Below are 15,553 nucleotides of genomic sequence, written 5' to 3'. Positions count from 1 at the left end.
GATCCCCAGAATGCTCTTGTGACATTAGGTCATTTGTGACTTTCTTAACACAAACTAACTTACAGAAATAGTCGGTAGCCACTGCAGTCAGAACGCTATTAAAAGTGATCAGAACTGTAGTGGCAATAATCAGAACGTCCCAGAGGGAAGCTGTAGCTCCAACATTTACTGAGCCTTCACACAATTCTACCAGGCCAGCAAGATAGACTCACTCACCTTCTGTGGGGAAGGAGAGCTTTTAATGTAAAATGGGTTGTTTGCCTGTTCTTGTTTCCGGGCTTCTCGACGCTAAACAAAAGAGGATTTGTAGTTAGAATGTCTGTTAGTAAGCAAGGAGAGATAAAAGGCATCAAAGTGCAAAATGCAATCTCCGTGAATTTTTGGAACAATACATACATACTGGCTTGTGTATGATAAACCAGTTTTGAGTTACAAGACATACTTGGATACAAGTACAGGTAGTTCTACTACTGTAACCAACAGTCCTTAGAACACCCTTTTTCTCTGCTTTTTAATTGTAGGCTAGATAATAGTAGCAAGGTAGAGATAGTAACTACCAAAGACCAGATTCTGATGGCAATTCAGACCTTTCCATTTTCATTTTTGCAAAGAGAGGAAGAAGTGAAGCTCTTTATCAATAAAGAGTTTTCTTTATGAAAAGAAAAAGGCCAGAAGCAGGAAAGCTGGTATCACCACTGAACTGTCCCATTACAGGAGTACACAGAAGCTGCTGAAGTCCACACACAAAGATGCTGCTGTTTCTGCTGCTGCTACAGAGCACACAGAACAACAGAAGTACACCAATGGAGGTGTGTCAAATATCACATGGCAGCAAAGCCCAGCACAAGTGTCCATCCTCAAGGCCCTGTGCTTCAAATGAACTGCACTAGACACCACAGTTCACAGGTCACATTTTTTTACAAGAGCTCAGAACTCCTCACAAGAGCCAAGCTTTTTTAGTATCTTGTTTCCACCTGAACAAGCTAGGCAAGCTGGACTGCCAAGAGAACTCTGTATCAGATATATTGCACAATGCCTAAAAAAGTACCTGTATTCAAATACATGTATTTTGTTCACATCAGATTCCCTGAGCTGTAGAAAGCAGAATGGTTCTGTGTACACAGAGAATCCACAACAGCTCCAGCTGCTTACAACATTGCTACTGAATTATGTAGGGAAAAGCACTTTAACATTCACTCACTCTGGCCAGTTCCTCTTCATCTATTTCTGGCTGTCTATGCCTGGAATGTCTTTGTTCTTCATCATGAAAAATGGTTTTGGGCTTTTCCTCTTCAGACTCGCTGTCTGATGGAGGTTCATTGATCCAGGCATCAAGGTCCAACCTGGTGAAGAATTGCAATAAACAAACCATTTGACTCAGTACCCCTGAGTATTTCAGTGCTTCTCATTATATATTTAGCTTTATTATTTGAGAGTTTAAAGGTTTAAATAAGGCTTTGGGAGAGAGAAGGAACCCTACCCCTCTGGAACTGGTACTTTCTTCTGTGCTTTAGGAGCCACAGGGTTCAGCTCACCAGCAAACAGCGCTATTACTTCCTCAGCTACTGGTACTTCTTTCGCTTGTAGCTTCTGAATGTATTTTATTAGTTGCAAGATGCAAGAAGCCTAAAAACAAAAGCAGAAGTAATTTGAGAATTAATACCAAACTGAACAAAGAAAAAAGAAATCAAACTGCAACACAAGTCAGTAGAAGAGAAACTGCTCTACTCCATTAAGGGAATTAAGAGAAGCAGCATAAACTGCAGGTTTAGGGCAAATGCAAACTAATCCCTGTTACCCCCTCATCTGGCTGTGCCCTTCCTGCACCCTTAGGTGCTTGCATCATTTTAAATTTAAATTGCTTTGAGTGAAAGGCTTGCAGTTTTCAGGTGGTATAGAACTGGAACAGAACCTGGGCTCTGACCTGAAATGTCACCACCATTCCTACTGCAGCTCTAGAGCTTCGCTTCACACAGTTACACAGGCACAGAATTCGTGTGCCACGCCATCAATAACAGCTTATATAGAACATGTATGGCCACAGAACACTACACATCTGCTTCAGAGGAATGAGAGACATGGTATGATCAATTCCAAAGCACTTTTGGTCTCTTACCCTCTCCTGGACTTCAAGGTCTGCACTCTGTACAAACTGAGGCAACCTGTCAATCATCAGCTGCGTGATTTCCTGAGCTGCTTCCTTCTCCCCAGCTTGCTCTTTCTGCTGCAGGATGGATGCATAAAGCTTCACCATGTTCTGCACATAAACTGCCTGGATGTGGCCTGGGAGAGTTGTCACTTTAGGCCTCAACATTGCTTCTAGAGTTTGGTTTGCTTCCTCGAGGTGCCTATAAGGACAGAGGGGACAGATGAAAGACAGCAACTGAGAAATTTCAACCTTTCAGTCTTCATGGAGATTTTTTTTGGTTCTGAAAACTGAGTATGTTCCCACATCCAAGAGACAAAACCCATCTATTTAAACTAAAAGACAATGCTGATACAAGAACAAGGAAAATTCTGCTACTGTGGGCACAGAGAAGTTTTGAGCAAAAAAATGACTTCTAAATCTCAGGAAGATTAGGATCCGCAAAAACCTTTCAGTAAGGGCAAAACAGGGAGGGGAGTAAAAACTGTTTCAGTCAAACACAATGACTGGACATCTTCCTTATGATATAAGTTGGATTAGACCTTAATTGTTAAGGAGATCCTTCAAAGTCTTAAGCTCTTGCAGCTTACACCTACAACTGTGCCTTCCTGAATAACTGGGCAGAACTACAGAGACAAGAAAAAAGACCAGATATTCACAGTGAAGTATTCATCTTGCCTAAAAAACAGCTGAATGGTCTGTGGGCTAAAGGAGCAGGAAATAAGCAATCATTTTGTTGGCTTTAGGGTGCGTATTCTGAACTATCTCAAAAACACGTTTCAGTGCTCAGAATCTCTGTCTGAAAGAAGCCACTCAAAGTGTTTTGTGTTCGCACTTACTCAGAGAACTCCCCACATATCCAAGCAGCAGCATAAAGCACCTCACAGATCCCATTTCTCTGGGTGTTGCTGGCTATGAGATGAGCATTGTCCAGAAGCATGGCCATTTGAGAAACTGCAAATTTCCGAATAGCTTTAACTCTGATGGCTACATCTAACATCTGAGCTGCTATAAGGTGCCCATGCCGTGTGCCTTCCAGTCGGGTCAGCTCCACCAAGATGCTGATGTACCTACAAAAAGTAATAAAAGGGATTCCATTTTATCAGCAGACAAGCAAGAGTTATCATGCTCCAAATGATCTCAAAAAATGACACATAAAGCCACTGACCATTCAAAATTTGTGATATATTGATAATTGGACTGACTACAAATATCTATGATTTTGGTCAGCAGCTCATCCCGGTACGTCGTCCCTTCTGCTTTATCCACATGGATCATCAATTTCTTCACTATCTCCATCAAGTTCTTCTTTGATACCTGTTGAAGAGTTATTGAAGGGTTGAACCACAACAGCCATTTCGCATACTGTCAAGTCCTTTTAATTCCATTAAAGCACCTCCTTGCTCTTTGATGGGCCTGTGTCATGTGTTAACAAGGAATCAGAACCACCCCTCTAGGACCCAGCTTCGGTCACAACCCAAAAAAGGAACCAGAAGAGCCAGTACAAGCATGCAAGACCATGCTGTGCCAGATGTTTTACCTATCACAGGGGCAAGAATCAGGGATCTGTTATCACAAGACTACTGAGGGGAAGGGAAGAGAGAGTTGCATGGGGTTTTTTTCAGCATCAGCCTCATAAAGGGTCACAGGGCTGGAGAGTAAAGGAAATACAAGCAGCAACATACCATGCCATACAGGAGATCTAAAGCTCTGAGTCGGATAGACTCATCTTTGTCATCCAAACACTGGAGAATGAGATCCTTGTGAGACTGAACTGACTTAGGATGCGTTTTCAGGATTTTGGACATAGCTAACAGTCCCAGGTATTTCACTGTGAAAGACAAAATAAAACTTCTTTCCAAATATAGAAACACTGCTTTGTGTTGAGCATGAGATCTTGATACCACGTGCTTCTACTGAAATACATTTGAATAAAAATCTATGGTGAGAAAAAGCATTTTTGAGAAACAGTGCATCAAAGAATATAGTCTTTAATTTCATAATCCCATATAGAGGTACATAATTATACATATAATCCTAATCATGGTCATCTTGCATCTCAAGTTTTATCGGTGATTTGAAAATATGTAATATATAGAAACTATAGGGCTTGAGAATAGACATCCTAGAATGAACACGCACTGAAGACTGGTGTATTAAGTAGGAGCCCTATTCTCAATGGGAAAAATTCAGCTGGCAGGTAAAAGGTTAGTACAAAAAAGGGTTTCACAGTGCTCTTTGGAGTCACTAAAATAAGTAAGTGCTCACTTTTGTGTTGTACTAGTATGCTTACACTGTCAAACACCCCTCACTACTTTCCAAGCAGCAAGTTCATTCAAAGGGAAAACCCCAAGCAGGGAAAGAGAACTGATTTAGATTCACAAGACCACAAAGAGCAGCAATAATACAATTGGGTTTTTAGAAAGCTCAATCTAAAGAAGTGTTCACTATCAATAATCATCTCCACATTCAAAATGCCAGCAATCATTCATGACATACTGGCCAGGAGGACACTGAACAAGCTGTCTGGAGGAACAGCTCGTGCCTCTAAGACCGCCGCAGTTTCTCCCCAGTGGTTGGTTGCTAAAAGCTTCCATGAAGACATGCAACATACTTACAGTTCTGGTCAGAATCTTCTATCAATATCCTTAACTTCTGAACACAAAGCTGGGAAAAAAAAAAACATGTCATACTTACTCCAAGCCTGAAAAGCCTTAATTAAAAGACATTAATGTGCACTCAATACTGCAGGAAGCATTCTGACCAAGACCAAGGCCTTTAGGTAAGAGGGTCTTGTTGCATTAACAGATTTCAAAACAAAAGGAACCCCTGCATGATTGTGTTGACAGCAGCAGCTGAATAAGAGTTAGGAAAACTCTAAATGAGAAGAATCTTCATTTTAGAGCAAAGGAAATTAGACAATTTGTATAGGAAATGCTTCAGTCTGTAGGACTCCACCTGAGCAAGAGTGCTTCAGGGAGCTACTGCTTCAACTTCTGGCAGAGGAACATAATCCAGTTTCCTCATGGCACTTGGTGTTACACAGTAGAGCAGAACAAACAGCCCCCACCAAACCCCAGTGCTGTACCTGGATGCTAGCACTGTGATTAGGCATCCCAGAGGAGAGGGAGATCAAAACTGAAACACATAAGCACACATTTCAGTTAGTATTCCTGTGTTGTGAATGAATGCAGCACTAACGGTCAACAGTCAGCTCAGCTCACAAGGAAAGATGCCAATTGATTTTGTTGTTTCCCTGTTTGTTTGGATTTTTAGAGGGGAGAAAGTTGGGACACAAACTATAGCTTCATATTCTTTAAGAGTCATAACAGCAGTGCAGAGAATAGAAGTGTGAAGGAATGAACTGCTGCAACAGGCAGGTCAAAGCTGCTTTTCATTATGCTTTGCTCTCATTAAGGTTTGTTTTACTGCTATCACCTACCAGTCAAGACTGTAAATGTGTCATCAGCTACTGTATAGCTGAATTTTTACCCAGGCACTTCCATAATGTAATGAGATGCAGCAATGGATCCTGGAGTTTAATGTAGTTAGATTTAATCAAGCCAGCGAGAGACTGAAGGCACAAATCAGGTCCCCTTGTTGATTCCATTGGATGTCTGTAAAGCTCTGGCTGCACGCAGCCCTGCAGCAGAGGTGCTGTTGCACTGGTAACTGCTGCTGTCATACAGCACAGCCAAGCCAACACCAACGCTGAGCAAGTCACACAGGCTGGCCCTGGTGACTAATAAGTACAGTGGCATTTTGCTCTCCATAATGAGGGCTCCATTTCAAAGAAGGTGGGTTGGATGCTCTGGTTTTGGGTCATGAAGAGAGCTGGTAGGTGGCAAGGTGCTGCTCTAATGCAGGCACATAGCTTCCCATCTCACCTTCTGAATCTGAGCTTTACATTACAGCATCTGAGGTGTACTGGGGGTGTGAATTCCCCTTTAATCCACAGAATCACCCTGCTGTGTCTCAGGGAAGCACACACTGATCCACAACAGAATGAACCTCCACGGTATTTCCCCCCGCCCCATCATGTCATCTCACATTTCCCTCAAGGAATGAAATGACTGCAGAGTTGAGTAACAGATCACCCTTTCCTCTTTGAACTGACCCAGTACAGCAAGTTCCTGCATCATGATCCAAACTACACACCAGAGACAGGCTAATGGCCCAACTGTGGATGTCAATAACCCTCCAGTTCCACACTAAGACATGAAAAGCGCCAAGTCTGAGCAGCAATGCTGTGTTATCCCTTTCTAACTTTGCTTCTCTCTCACTCCCCATTATGGAATTTGCATCCCTTACCCAGAAACGGAAGCTGTTAATCAATGATTCCAATTACCTCCTTTAAGGAATTACATCAGGTTTTTAAGCTGTGAAATTGGAGCATTAAAAATATAAATCTGCTCCTTCATCACATAAGAAAACGTGGTCCAAATTTCCATGAAGCATCAGTCTTTTAATTATACTGCTGGTTTACTTCCTAGTTTTAGCAACATTTAGGAGCTTGCATATAAATAATCACCCATTGTTCATCCTTTCAGCCTTTAGTAAATACAATGTAGCTGTATTAACTTGGCCTTGACTGATAACAAAGGATTTCAGTGACAGTTATGCAGTAACACACATCAGCATCTGCCAGGTGACTTATTTCATTATCAACTACATTAAGTTAAAAAAAGGTTTACAGATGATATTAATGGATGACAAAGTTCATCATGGTTTGTTTCCAAGTTACAAATTTCAGTTCTCACCTGCTATTACTGTGTTCACACATTCATATAAGAGAGACATGGCTGAAGTGCTGAAACAGAAATCAGGTATTTTAAATAAGGAATAAAATGGGCACATTTTGAAGAGTTGACAGCAGTAGCTTGGGAGCTAGTTAACACCTTTAGTTACACAAGAAGTTGGCAGTATTCTGGTCTATGTACCTTCAAGCTAGATGAAATGATAACTGTTGGGTGAAGGAACGAGCATTCATTTTAAACTGAATGTTTAAAAAGCAGTCTTGGGAGAAGCAGCAAGTACCAGCACTATAACACAAGGAACAGGGAAGGAAATGGTTACTCCAGACATCAGCACCAGTTACTGAGCACTGAAGCAATCTTGTCCAAGGATCAAATTAAATCCTCTGTCCAAGGTCAAAACTTCCTGATAAGGCAGCAGATGGAGAACCTCAAGTCTCCCTCTCCAGAGGGAACAAGTCACACATAAGCAGCAGCCTCCTTTGGTGTGCACATACACACTTGCTCCTGCAGTAAGCGAGCAACCCATTTTCAACAGATGATTTGCCCCAAAACTTAAATTCAAGACAACTTTTGCCAGCTGAACTCACACATAGTGCAATTCTGAGGATTTCAGAGCTACTCAGAAATCCTGATCTACACAAGAGGGAAACACAGGGAACCTCACAAGTGAAGGAGCAGACTGCAGAAGCGAGGGCTGCAGAGGCAATGAGCAAACAGCTCTGGAGGCAGACGTCAGCAGCGATACCATGAAGGTCACTCAGCACACTGGATAACTGACTCCAGCACGTTCAAACAAAGACCATCAGTTTTGTTCCCTGTGCACTTCATGGTGGTCAGGGGTAGTCTGCCTTGTGTTGAAGTGATACGAGATCCCAAATGATTGAATGGAGACCAAACTGAACAGGGTTAAGTCCTCACAAACAACAAAATGAATGACTACTGTGGGAACTGGGGAGAGAAAGCAGAGGCAGGATTGAAGACATACAGTTCATCTTCCTGCTGTTTCTGGTGAATTTGTATCTACTTGTCACTGCTGAAAAACCCCTCTTTAGATCTGGATGCAAGGCTGATGGATGGTCTGCTCTGAATCGCCTTAAAGGTAAACTAGGAGGATGGACAGAAACTGTTTGGTTTGAGCTGCTCAAGCAGTGACATCTCTCATACATACCTATGGATGAGGTTGGTCAGAGGCTCTATCAGTTTCTTCCCCAGCCTAGGTTCTAATGGAGTAAGAGCACCAAACTATTAAAAAAAGTGCAGACAAGAAAGTGATTTAATAGCTGTTTTTAAGCAGTATAAAAAGCATAATTTCAAGTGCAGCTCATTATATTTAAACCAAGCTATACTGAAATGCTTTTCTCTCTTGGGTTATGTTAACAAACTTTAGAAGATATTCCTGGTTTCTTTGTATTCAGATTTCACGGTAACTCTACCTCCAAGCAAGAAATCCATTTTTGCACCCGAGGTGTTTGAGTGAGAGCCCCAATCCTGCAAACACCCCTCCAGAATACTTGCCAGTTTTATGATTTTAATGAGAACCCAATTATTAGTAGAGGACGTCATCAGCTTGAAGAAGAGGGGAGCAAGGGACAGGTAGTTCTTGGGATTGCGTCGAGCCAGCTCACAAATAACATTTACTGCAGCAGACTGAACACCTGGGAACGAGGTGGGAAAAGCAGAAATTTCATCAACACCTTCATTGTAATTGAAGCTTCTAGTGCAGAGCACCCAGAATGAGAGCAGCTAAAGATCCAAGAGGAATGGATCAGCCTCATTACCTCTCCCTGACAAAACCCCAAACCCTGAGGTATTTTCAACAGCCAAAGTAAGTAAGTAGCACACTATTAAATAGCTTTGTTCCAGAAAAAGTTAATCCACTAATACAGCTTCAATAGCTTCAAGTTTGAATAATAATTCTGAAGGCCTTTTAAAGAATGGGTATATAATATGGCAACATCTGTCAAAACTCTATGTGCTCATCTACCCTTAAGCAGGCCAACCAGGACCCAAAAGATGATTACAGCATTTCCCATGTATTCTCCTTTCCCTAAGTTGCAAAAGCAGATATACGTACATGCTTTGGAGCAGAAGTAATTCCCTAAAACACACTCACCAGGATCTGGATCTTCAAGTTTCTCTTTAAGGCGAGGAAATGCGGGACGGAGGGACTCTGGGTATTTCAGAAACACTTTGTACATGATTAACACTGCCTTCTTCCTGATGTAAGGCTTTGTATGAGACATCTGTTCAGGAAACAATTGCAGTCAGGCTCTTAGCAAATCTGTGTTTCCAGTTCTGCTCAAGGTCCTTATGTCCACTCTACTCTCTTAAAGAGACTCAACTACTTTCTGAGCTCAGCTTTGAGGGGAGAGCAAACAGTGTCAGTTATCACTAGAAATAACAGCAACATTTGAGGTAATCCTCTTGAGCTAACTAAGATTTGTAAAGGCTCCCCTTTACAAGACAAAGCATCAATTTTTACATGGAATAATTCTAAATTTAACAGCTATTTACCAGATTTGAACTATTTCACAATCTTTAATAACAGGAAAAAGCGATTTCAACCTTGTCAACTCACCAATGTCATGATGTCGTTTGCCAAGTCCCTGGCAAGATCTGGAGTAACAAAACAGGACAAGCCAGTCAGTGCAACTCCAGTATCATACTGGTTAGGGCTACTCAGATCCTAGAAAAGGAAAAACAGGCTCAAAAATTTAAGATCACACAGGATGCTGAGCAACAACTTTCTCAGTCCAATGTTGTTCACCCAAAACACATGAAGCAGAGCTCTGCTTCACAGGAGGATTTATGTCAACTCTTAACAGGAATGGCCTCCAACACCTGTAATATGCAGCCAGCCTGGGCTTAATAATGGGCATAATTAATCCTAATTAAATAACAGCTGGATACTGCAGCATTAGAGCAAGAGACACCTTCCTCTGGTGGTATTTCAGGATGCAAAATAAGGTTTTAAAACTCTTGACATAATCATGAACATCTTTAAAGTCCTAAAAACCTGGTATTAAATACTAACCCTGCCAGGTCAAAGCCCAACTGCCATCAGCTTGTTGAACGCTTAACAATGAGTGAATAGCTTCATCTATTAGAGAAATGATGATTACTTCCCTTCCAAGATGCTGGCAGCACCATCCATAAAGGCACAACACAAGCTGGGTGGGAGGTAGGTTTCACTGGTCAAGTCTCCTTGGGCTTATTTGTATCCTGCATACTCTTACACCGTGTTTCAGGTATTTCTAAGCTTCAGACTCTTAACAATATTAATGTTCATATATGACTGTGTTCAACTATCCGCCCAGGTTCGTGTGTACATGGAGGCTGCTTTAGGAAAGTTAAGCAGGGTCAGGCCTTCAGGATTCTCTGCCATTTGCACCCTATTATAAAATCTTTTGCAGGTGGTAGGAAATCAGATCCTACTGTAAGAATAATGAAATCTGCTTCGTCAGGAGCAACAAAACTGCAGTTCATTCCAGCTTTAACAGATTTTGAGAACTGATAAACCCTTAAAATACAAAGTTGTAGACCAATGAAACTTGAAAAAGCATAAAGATGCTTTTATGTAAAAAACACAAGGCACAAAAGGAAGGAGTAGCCCAGTAAGTGACTGAAATTCACTATAACAGTCTCCATAATGAAGAAAATGGTTGGACATCATTAAAGATATGCACTTTTCAGAGCAGAATGGCATAAAAGATAAAGGCAAAAGGACCAGTTATTTAGGAAAGATACAGGATGACACCCTACTGATCTTTTTTAAGCAAGTGTAAGATATTCTAACTACTTAGATGGTAAAAATACAGGCACACCTTGTACTGGATCAGTCAAGTCTTAAAGTGGTGATACTTTAGAAAATTAAGCTTAAGAGCTTTGAAAATAGATCTGTAATCTGAAGCCCAGGAAAAAAGAACGCTGCAACCCAATAACTCAGGAAGAATCCAAGTCACAAAGCTCTATGAGAATGAATATAACACACTTTGGTACATGAATACAGAATACAACTTTACATACACTCTTCACTTCTACACACAATTACACCAAAGGTGTCAAAAGCCTATTACCAGAAGAAAACAGACCCTCACAGACGGAAAACTGTGGAGCAAGATGACTGTTCATTTTACCTCAGGAATTTTTCTGATCCACTACATTCTTTTAAGAGCTGCCTAAGAGCCTCATAATAGCACCAAAAGTTCTCATTGTTATTGTGTTGAACAAACAGAGAGCTAATGTGAGACAGCACAAGGAAGTCTATGGACAGCTTTGAAGTGTCTCATTAATCCTTCAGTTTATGGAATGAGAGCAGACTGCAACCCAAGTGAACAGAATTCTACTCAAACACCTTTATATTCCTAGAAGAGAAATTACTTCATACAGATCTGAAAATACAACCAGGGAGACAATGCAAGACAAAAATAAGGACTGAAGTAAAAAGCTCACCTTTCGGATCTGATTCGTAGTCAACATGATGACATCAGTCCCTTCATGAAAGCACTGAGAGGCCGCGAGGTAACCGATGCGCTGCAAAAGGCAAAGAGGAAAAGCAACATCTGTAAAGTCAGTTTGGACAATGTTTAGATGAACAACAACTGGCAGCTTCAAAACCAGTAATAAAAAGATGAACAATTAGCAGGAGGTTTGCATGACAAGGCTCTCTAGAAAAGGGGGTTTATATCAGGAAAGAATAAGCTCAGACAGGCAACATATTCAGGGATAGTACATCTATCTTAAGGATAAGAAAACTAGCTTTACCTTCTCTACATTGTTACAAGATAGAGATTCAATGACCCCAGAGATGTAGAAATAAGCTAGGATTGTCAATAGAAGGAATGGAGAACATCACATTTATTTTGTCTGTGTTCACTCATGACTTTCAGGTACTAAAGCCCAATTGGAAACTATTCCTTAGACAATAACATTCCACCCTGTTTGGTGAAAAAGGTCTGCAACACAAAGCATGAACAAAACTCTTCAAGAAACATTATAAAGCTCTTCCAAAATAGAATACGCCTGCTATAAGGAATTTTAGGGGGCCCTTCACATAAAAATAGCCCATTTCTTCATGAAAGATATATAGGTATTGCCAAACACCTGGTAGAAAAAGCCTAGCCAAGCAGGCGAAGTATTACCCATGTACTAGAAACAAAGAGAGTTGCTTTCCTTCTGCATTGAAAAAAACAAACCAAAAGATGACATCCCAACACATTCAGACACAGCTTGGCTGGTACAGGTGTAGCTACACAGAGAACTCACTTTGAATGTAAACTTTGATGCACTCATGACTTCAATGATGTTAAAAGCAGCCCAACTGATGTCGTAGCCCAGCATCTGTAACTGTGAGCACAGAAACAAAGATAACAGCCTTCTGAAATAAGAGACTTGAAAAAATAGGTCAAGATACCTCACAAAAGTGAAGATTAACATGAGTACAAAAATAACACTACAAGATTTCTCAAGCTCATGCAGAATGTTACAGTCTACGCCACTCATAGAAAGGGAAACAAGCCTTGATGTACCAGAAACAAGATTTAAGCAGTTTGCATTAATTCCAGGTAACACACAGTGATATGAACATCAGGGGAAAAGGGCTCTTTCCAGGGTTGTTTTCTTTTAACTAAAACCCAGAACAGAAGCACAAAAGTAATTCTCCTGGACAAAGGATGGCATAAAGAGGAACAACCAGTTCCAAGAGCTCAGGCAACTATTTGGTAAGAAACAATCCAGCTGAAAACAACTTGTGAAAATTGGGTTAGTTTTAAATCAGAGCAGCTTCTTGAGCTAACTCAACAAAATACAATTGCACCAATCCTAGTGCCAGGACAATGAACAGGATGGGAATGTGCAGCCTTTGCTGTCAGGCACATGTGGGAGCATCTTCACCTGCACCACTCAGGAAGAGCAGGCATCCAGACCAGAGACTGGGTCCCAGTCAGCAATACAAAACCAAAGATGAGATTGCAGCATACCCCAGACAGACACTTACGTAGGTAAGTTTGCAGACTGCATTTGCTTTCACTGCAATGTTATCCTGCTTGAGCTCCTGCTTGATCTCATCGATGCACTGGGAGATGTATTTTGCCTGAGGAAAAACAAACAAAAATCTGTGTTCATCTACCAGTTTTGGAGACTTGCAGCATGTTAGTGGGGAGAAGCAGCAGAATTCATCACGTGCAAGTGCCAAATCTCACACACACTATTGACTGATGAAACTCATTACCAAGAAACATCACAATTCTATTACAAAAACAAAAGCACACTGAGATATTTCTTCAATGGTTTCCTTTCTTCATCAGAATTACACTGTTGAGTCCACAAGTCGATTTCCACAGATTTGCTCCATCACATACTATGGGGTCTGAACAAAACCCTGTGTCCCACCATCCCTGGAACACACACTGGTCACTCACCCAAATGAGAAGAGAGAGATCACTGCAAGTCTAGAATAAAAACTATGCCAAACACTAGTAATAGCCCACAAATTTAAGGTGACTGGTGAAAATACACTCTACAAGTTACACTTTTTTTTGGGCACACTGTATGTGGATGGCACTACAGACACTCCACAACAGGCAGGTTCATAGATGCTGAACAAATGATGTGTACAACATGCAACTGATCCACAAATACATTGTACCTCGCCTTGAATATTTTATGGCCACAGAGGAGCACACTGGAACAGTGTCACCAAATCCTTCCCCACTGTATCTCGTTGCCACATACTGGTCAGCAAGGTCAGCACTGGTTCGCAGTGCCGAACATTAACACACAGGTTCTTTATGTCTTTTATAACCAGAAAGCATTATTATAATTTCCCACAGTATGTGTCCCCAAACTATTTAAACATTAGCTTAAGTTTCCTGGTGACCCCTTGGAAGTTGAATGTAAAACACTGTGTGACCAGGAGGGGAAAAAAAACCCAAAACATAAACCCCCCAGAAAACAGAAAAGTTCAGTAACACCCAGTCCAGCAGAGCTGAACACAGGCTCTGAGTCAGCAGCCACACTCAATGGCCCCAGCAGCCTGCAGGCAAACCTTTCCCTACCAGTGAGCCTGACACAGAATCCCAGACTGGTCTGGTTTGGAAAGGATCTTAAAGCTCATCCAGTTCCAACCCCGTGCACAGGCAGGGACACCTTCCACTAGAGCAAGTTGCTCCAAGCCCCGTCCAACCTGGCCTTAAACACTGCCAAGCATGAAGCATTAACACTTCTTTGGGCAACCTGTCCCAGGCATTCTGAAGAGCAGAAAGAAGTCCTTCCAAACCAGCAGTTCTTCAAAGCCTAAAAGGCTGCAAGGAATGAAAGACTATTCTATATATAGAAAGCTTTAAAGGATCAGCAGGTATTAACTTTTTGTTAATCTCTCTAGAGTAGCATTGCCATGAATGAGCAATATGAAGAAAACTGATCTATTTAATCTAACACTGAAATCTGAAACCCAACCACCCCAACCAGATTCACTGCCACATTCACCATCTACATAAATACGAAGGAAACAAATAGGTATGTGTCACTCTTTGGTGAAGCTCTTCCCCGTGGCACCACTGACCTCTGCAAAGCCCTGGACGTGGGCTGCACTGAAGCGTTTTCAGCCCATGCTGCAGCCTGCAAGCTGCTCACCAGAGCCAGACTGGACACTGAACAGCAGAACAACCACTTCACGTGATGAACAAGACATGGCAGTCACTCAGCAAGTCACTCAGTATTTGGAGAGAAACCAAGCCAAAACCATTTACATACTGAAACAGAACAAAATGTGGGTATCTTGTAGTTTCCCAGCATTGATTTACTAATAGTTGTTGCATAAATCCTTCAAATATAGCTATTGCTTAGTGTGGTAATTAAAAATAAGTATTTCCCAGTATATAACTGGCTCAGTTCTTCCTTATATGCTTTTGAGATCCCAAGAAGAAAGGAATGCAAAAGGAAAATACTTCACAGTTCAGTTATGCTCACAGTATTTGTTACAGAATCAACTATGCTGGAAAAGACCATCAGTGTATTTCTTAACTACCAATTCCTCACTAATTCTGTGACAGTGTTATCTGAAGTCCTGCCAGGAGCCTACTCCATTGCTCCTTCGTTTTGGCCCGTCAGCTGAGGAGCACTTTTAAGTCACAATATTCACAGACCTTTGGACATCCCCCAGGCAGACTGCTCTGAGCAAGCAAGGCCATCCTTGAGGCAGCCTTTCACTGCCAGGGCAGGCAGAAGCAGCACAGCCATTAGAGGGATAACACCCTCCTCAGAAGGATGGCAGTGCAGGCAAAGCTGTGAGACTGCAGTCAGAAGCTGAAGGGCAATATGATAACATGGGAATTGCTGAGAGGAGCTCTTTCATTCCTGATAGGCTGCCAAGCGGGAAAGGAGCCTTTCCCAACACAGTGGAAAAGGCTCCTTTATGAAAGGCTACAGCAAGCACTCGGGTGCTTGTTTTCTCTCACATACTCCGCAGAAGAAGGAAGATAACAGGAACACACTCGGAGCAATGCAGCTAAACCCATGCAGATGCGAGCAGCGATTACCAAGCCAACTGGGAATACAGCACAAAGTCAGAACTGTCATTCCTTAATGGTTCCACCAAGCAGATACAGTAAGCATGTTATGTCCATTAACAAAACACACAAGCTAATTCTTA

At 41.7% G+C, this 15,553-nt stretch overlaps 1 protein-coding gene across 1 annotated transcript in view; it reads right to left on the bottom strand.

The window, feature by feature from the left end:
- The window catches only part of AP3D1 (adaptor related protein complex 3 subunit delta 1), a 38,788-nt gene that overhangs the window by 13,632 nt on the left and 9,603 nt on the right, over positions 1–15,553 (bottom strand). The window contains exons 2-18 of the mRNA XM_061356040.1: positions 12,899–12,994; positions 12,169–12,249; positions 11,356–11,436; positions 9,482–9,589; positions 9,017–9,146; positions 8,419–8,558; positions 8,072–8,145; positions 6,907–6,956; positions 5,235–5,284; positions 4,765–4,813; positions 3,832–3,977; positions 3,315–3,463; positions 2,986–3,216; positions 2,117–2,348; positions 1,481–1,626; positions 1,202–1,343; positions 217–288 (exon numbers count right to left, since the gene is read on the bottom strand). Coding sequence (XP_061212024.1) covers positions 217–288; positions 1,202–1,343; positions 1,481–1,626; positions 2,117–2,348; positions 2,986–3,216; positions 3,315–3,463; positions 3,832–3,977; positions 4,765–4,813; positions 5,235–5,284; positions 6,907–6,956; positions 8,072–8,145; positions 8,419–8,558; positions 9,017–9,146; positions 9,482–9,589; positions 11,356–11,436; positions 12,169–12,249; positions 12,899–12,994 — 1,977 coding nt within the window. The remainder of the gene's footprint in view (positions 1–216; positions 289–1,201; positions 1,344–1,480; positions 1,627–2,116; positions 2,349–2,985; positions 3,217–3,314; positions 3,464–3,831; positions 3,978–4,764; positions 4,814–5,234; positions 5,285–6,906; positions 6,957–8,071; positions 8,146–8,418; positions 8,559–9,016; positions 9,147–9,481; positions 9,590–11,355; positions 11,437–12,168; positions 12,250–12,898; positions 12,995–15,553) is intronic.

This window comes from Neopsephotus bourkii, unplaced genomic scaffold (assembly GCF_033783945.1).
Source record: "Neopsephotus bourkii isolate Nb327-2 ecotype Australia unplaced genomic scaffold, CSIRO-AGI_Nbou_v1 NB_838, whole genome shotgun sequence".
NCBI lineage: Eukaryota > Metazoa > Chordata > Aves > Psittaciformes > Psittacidae > Neopsephotus > Neopsephotus bourkii.
This window is presented reverse-complemented; position numbering and strand designations above follow the sequence as displayed.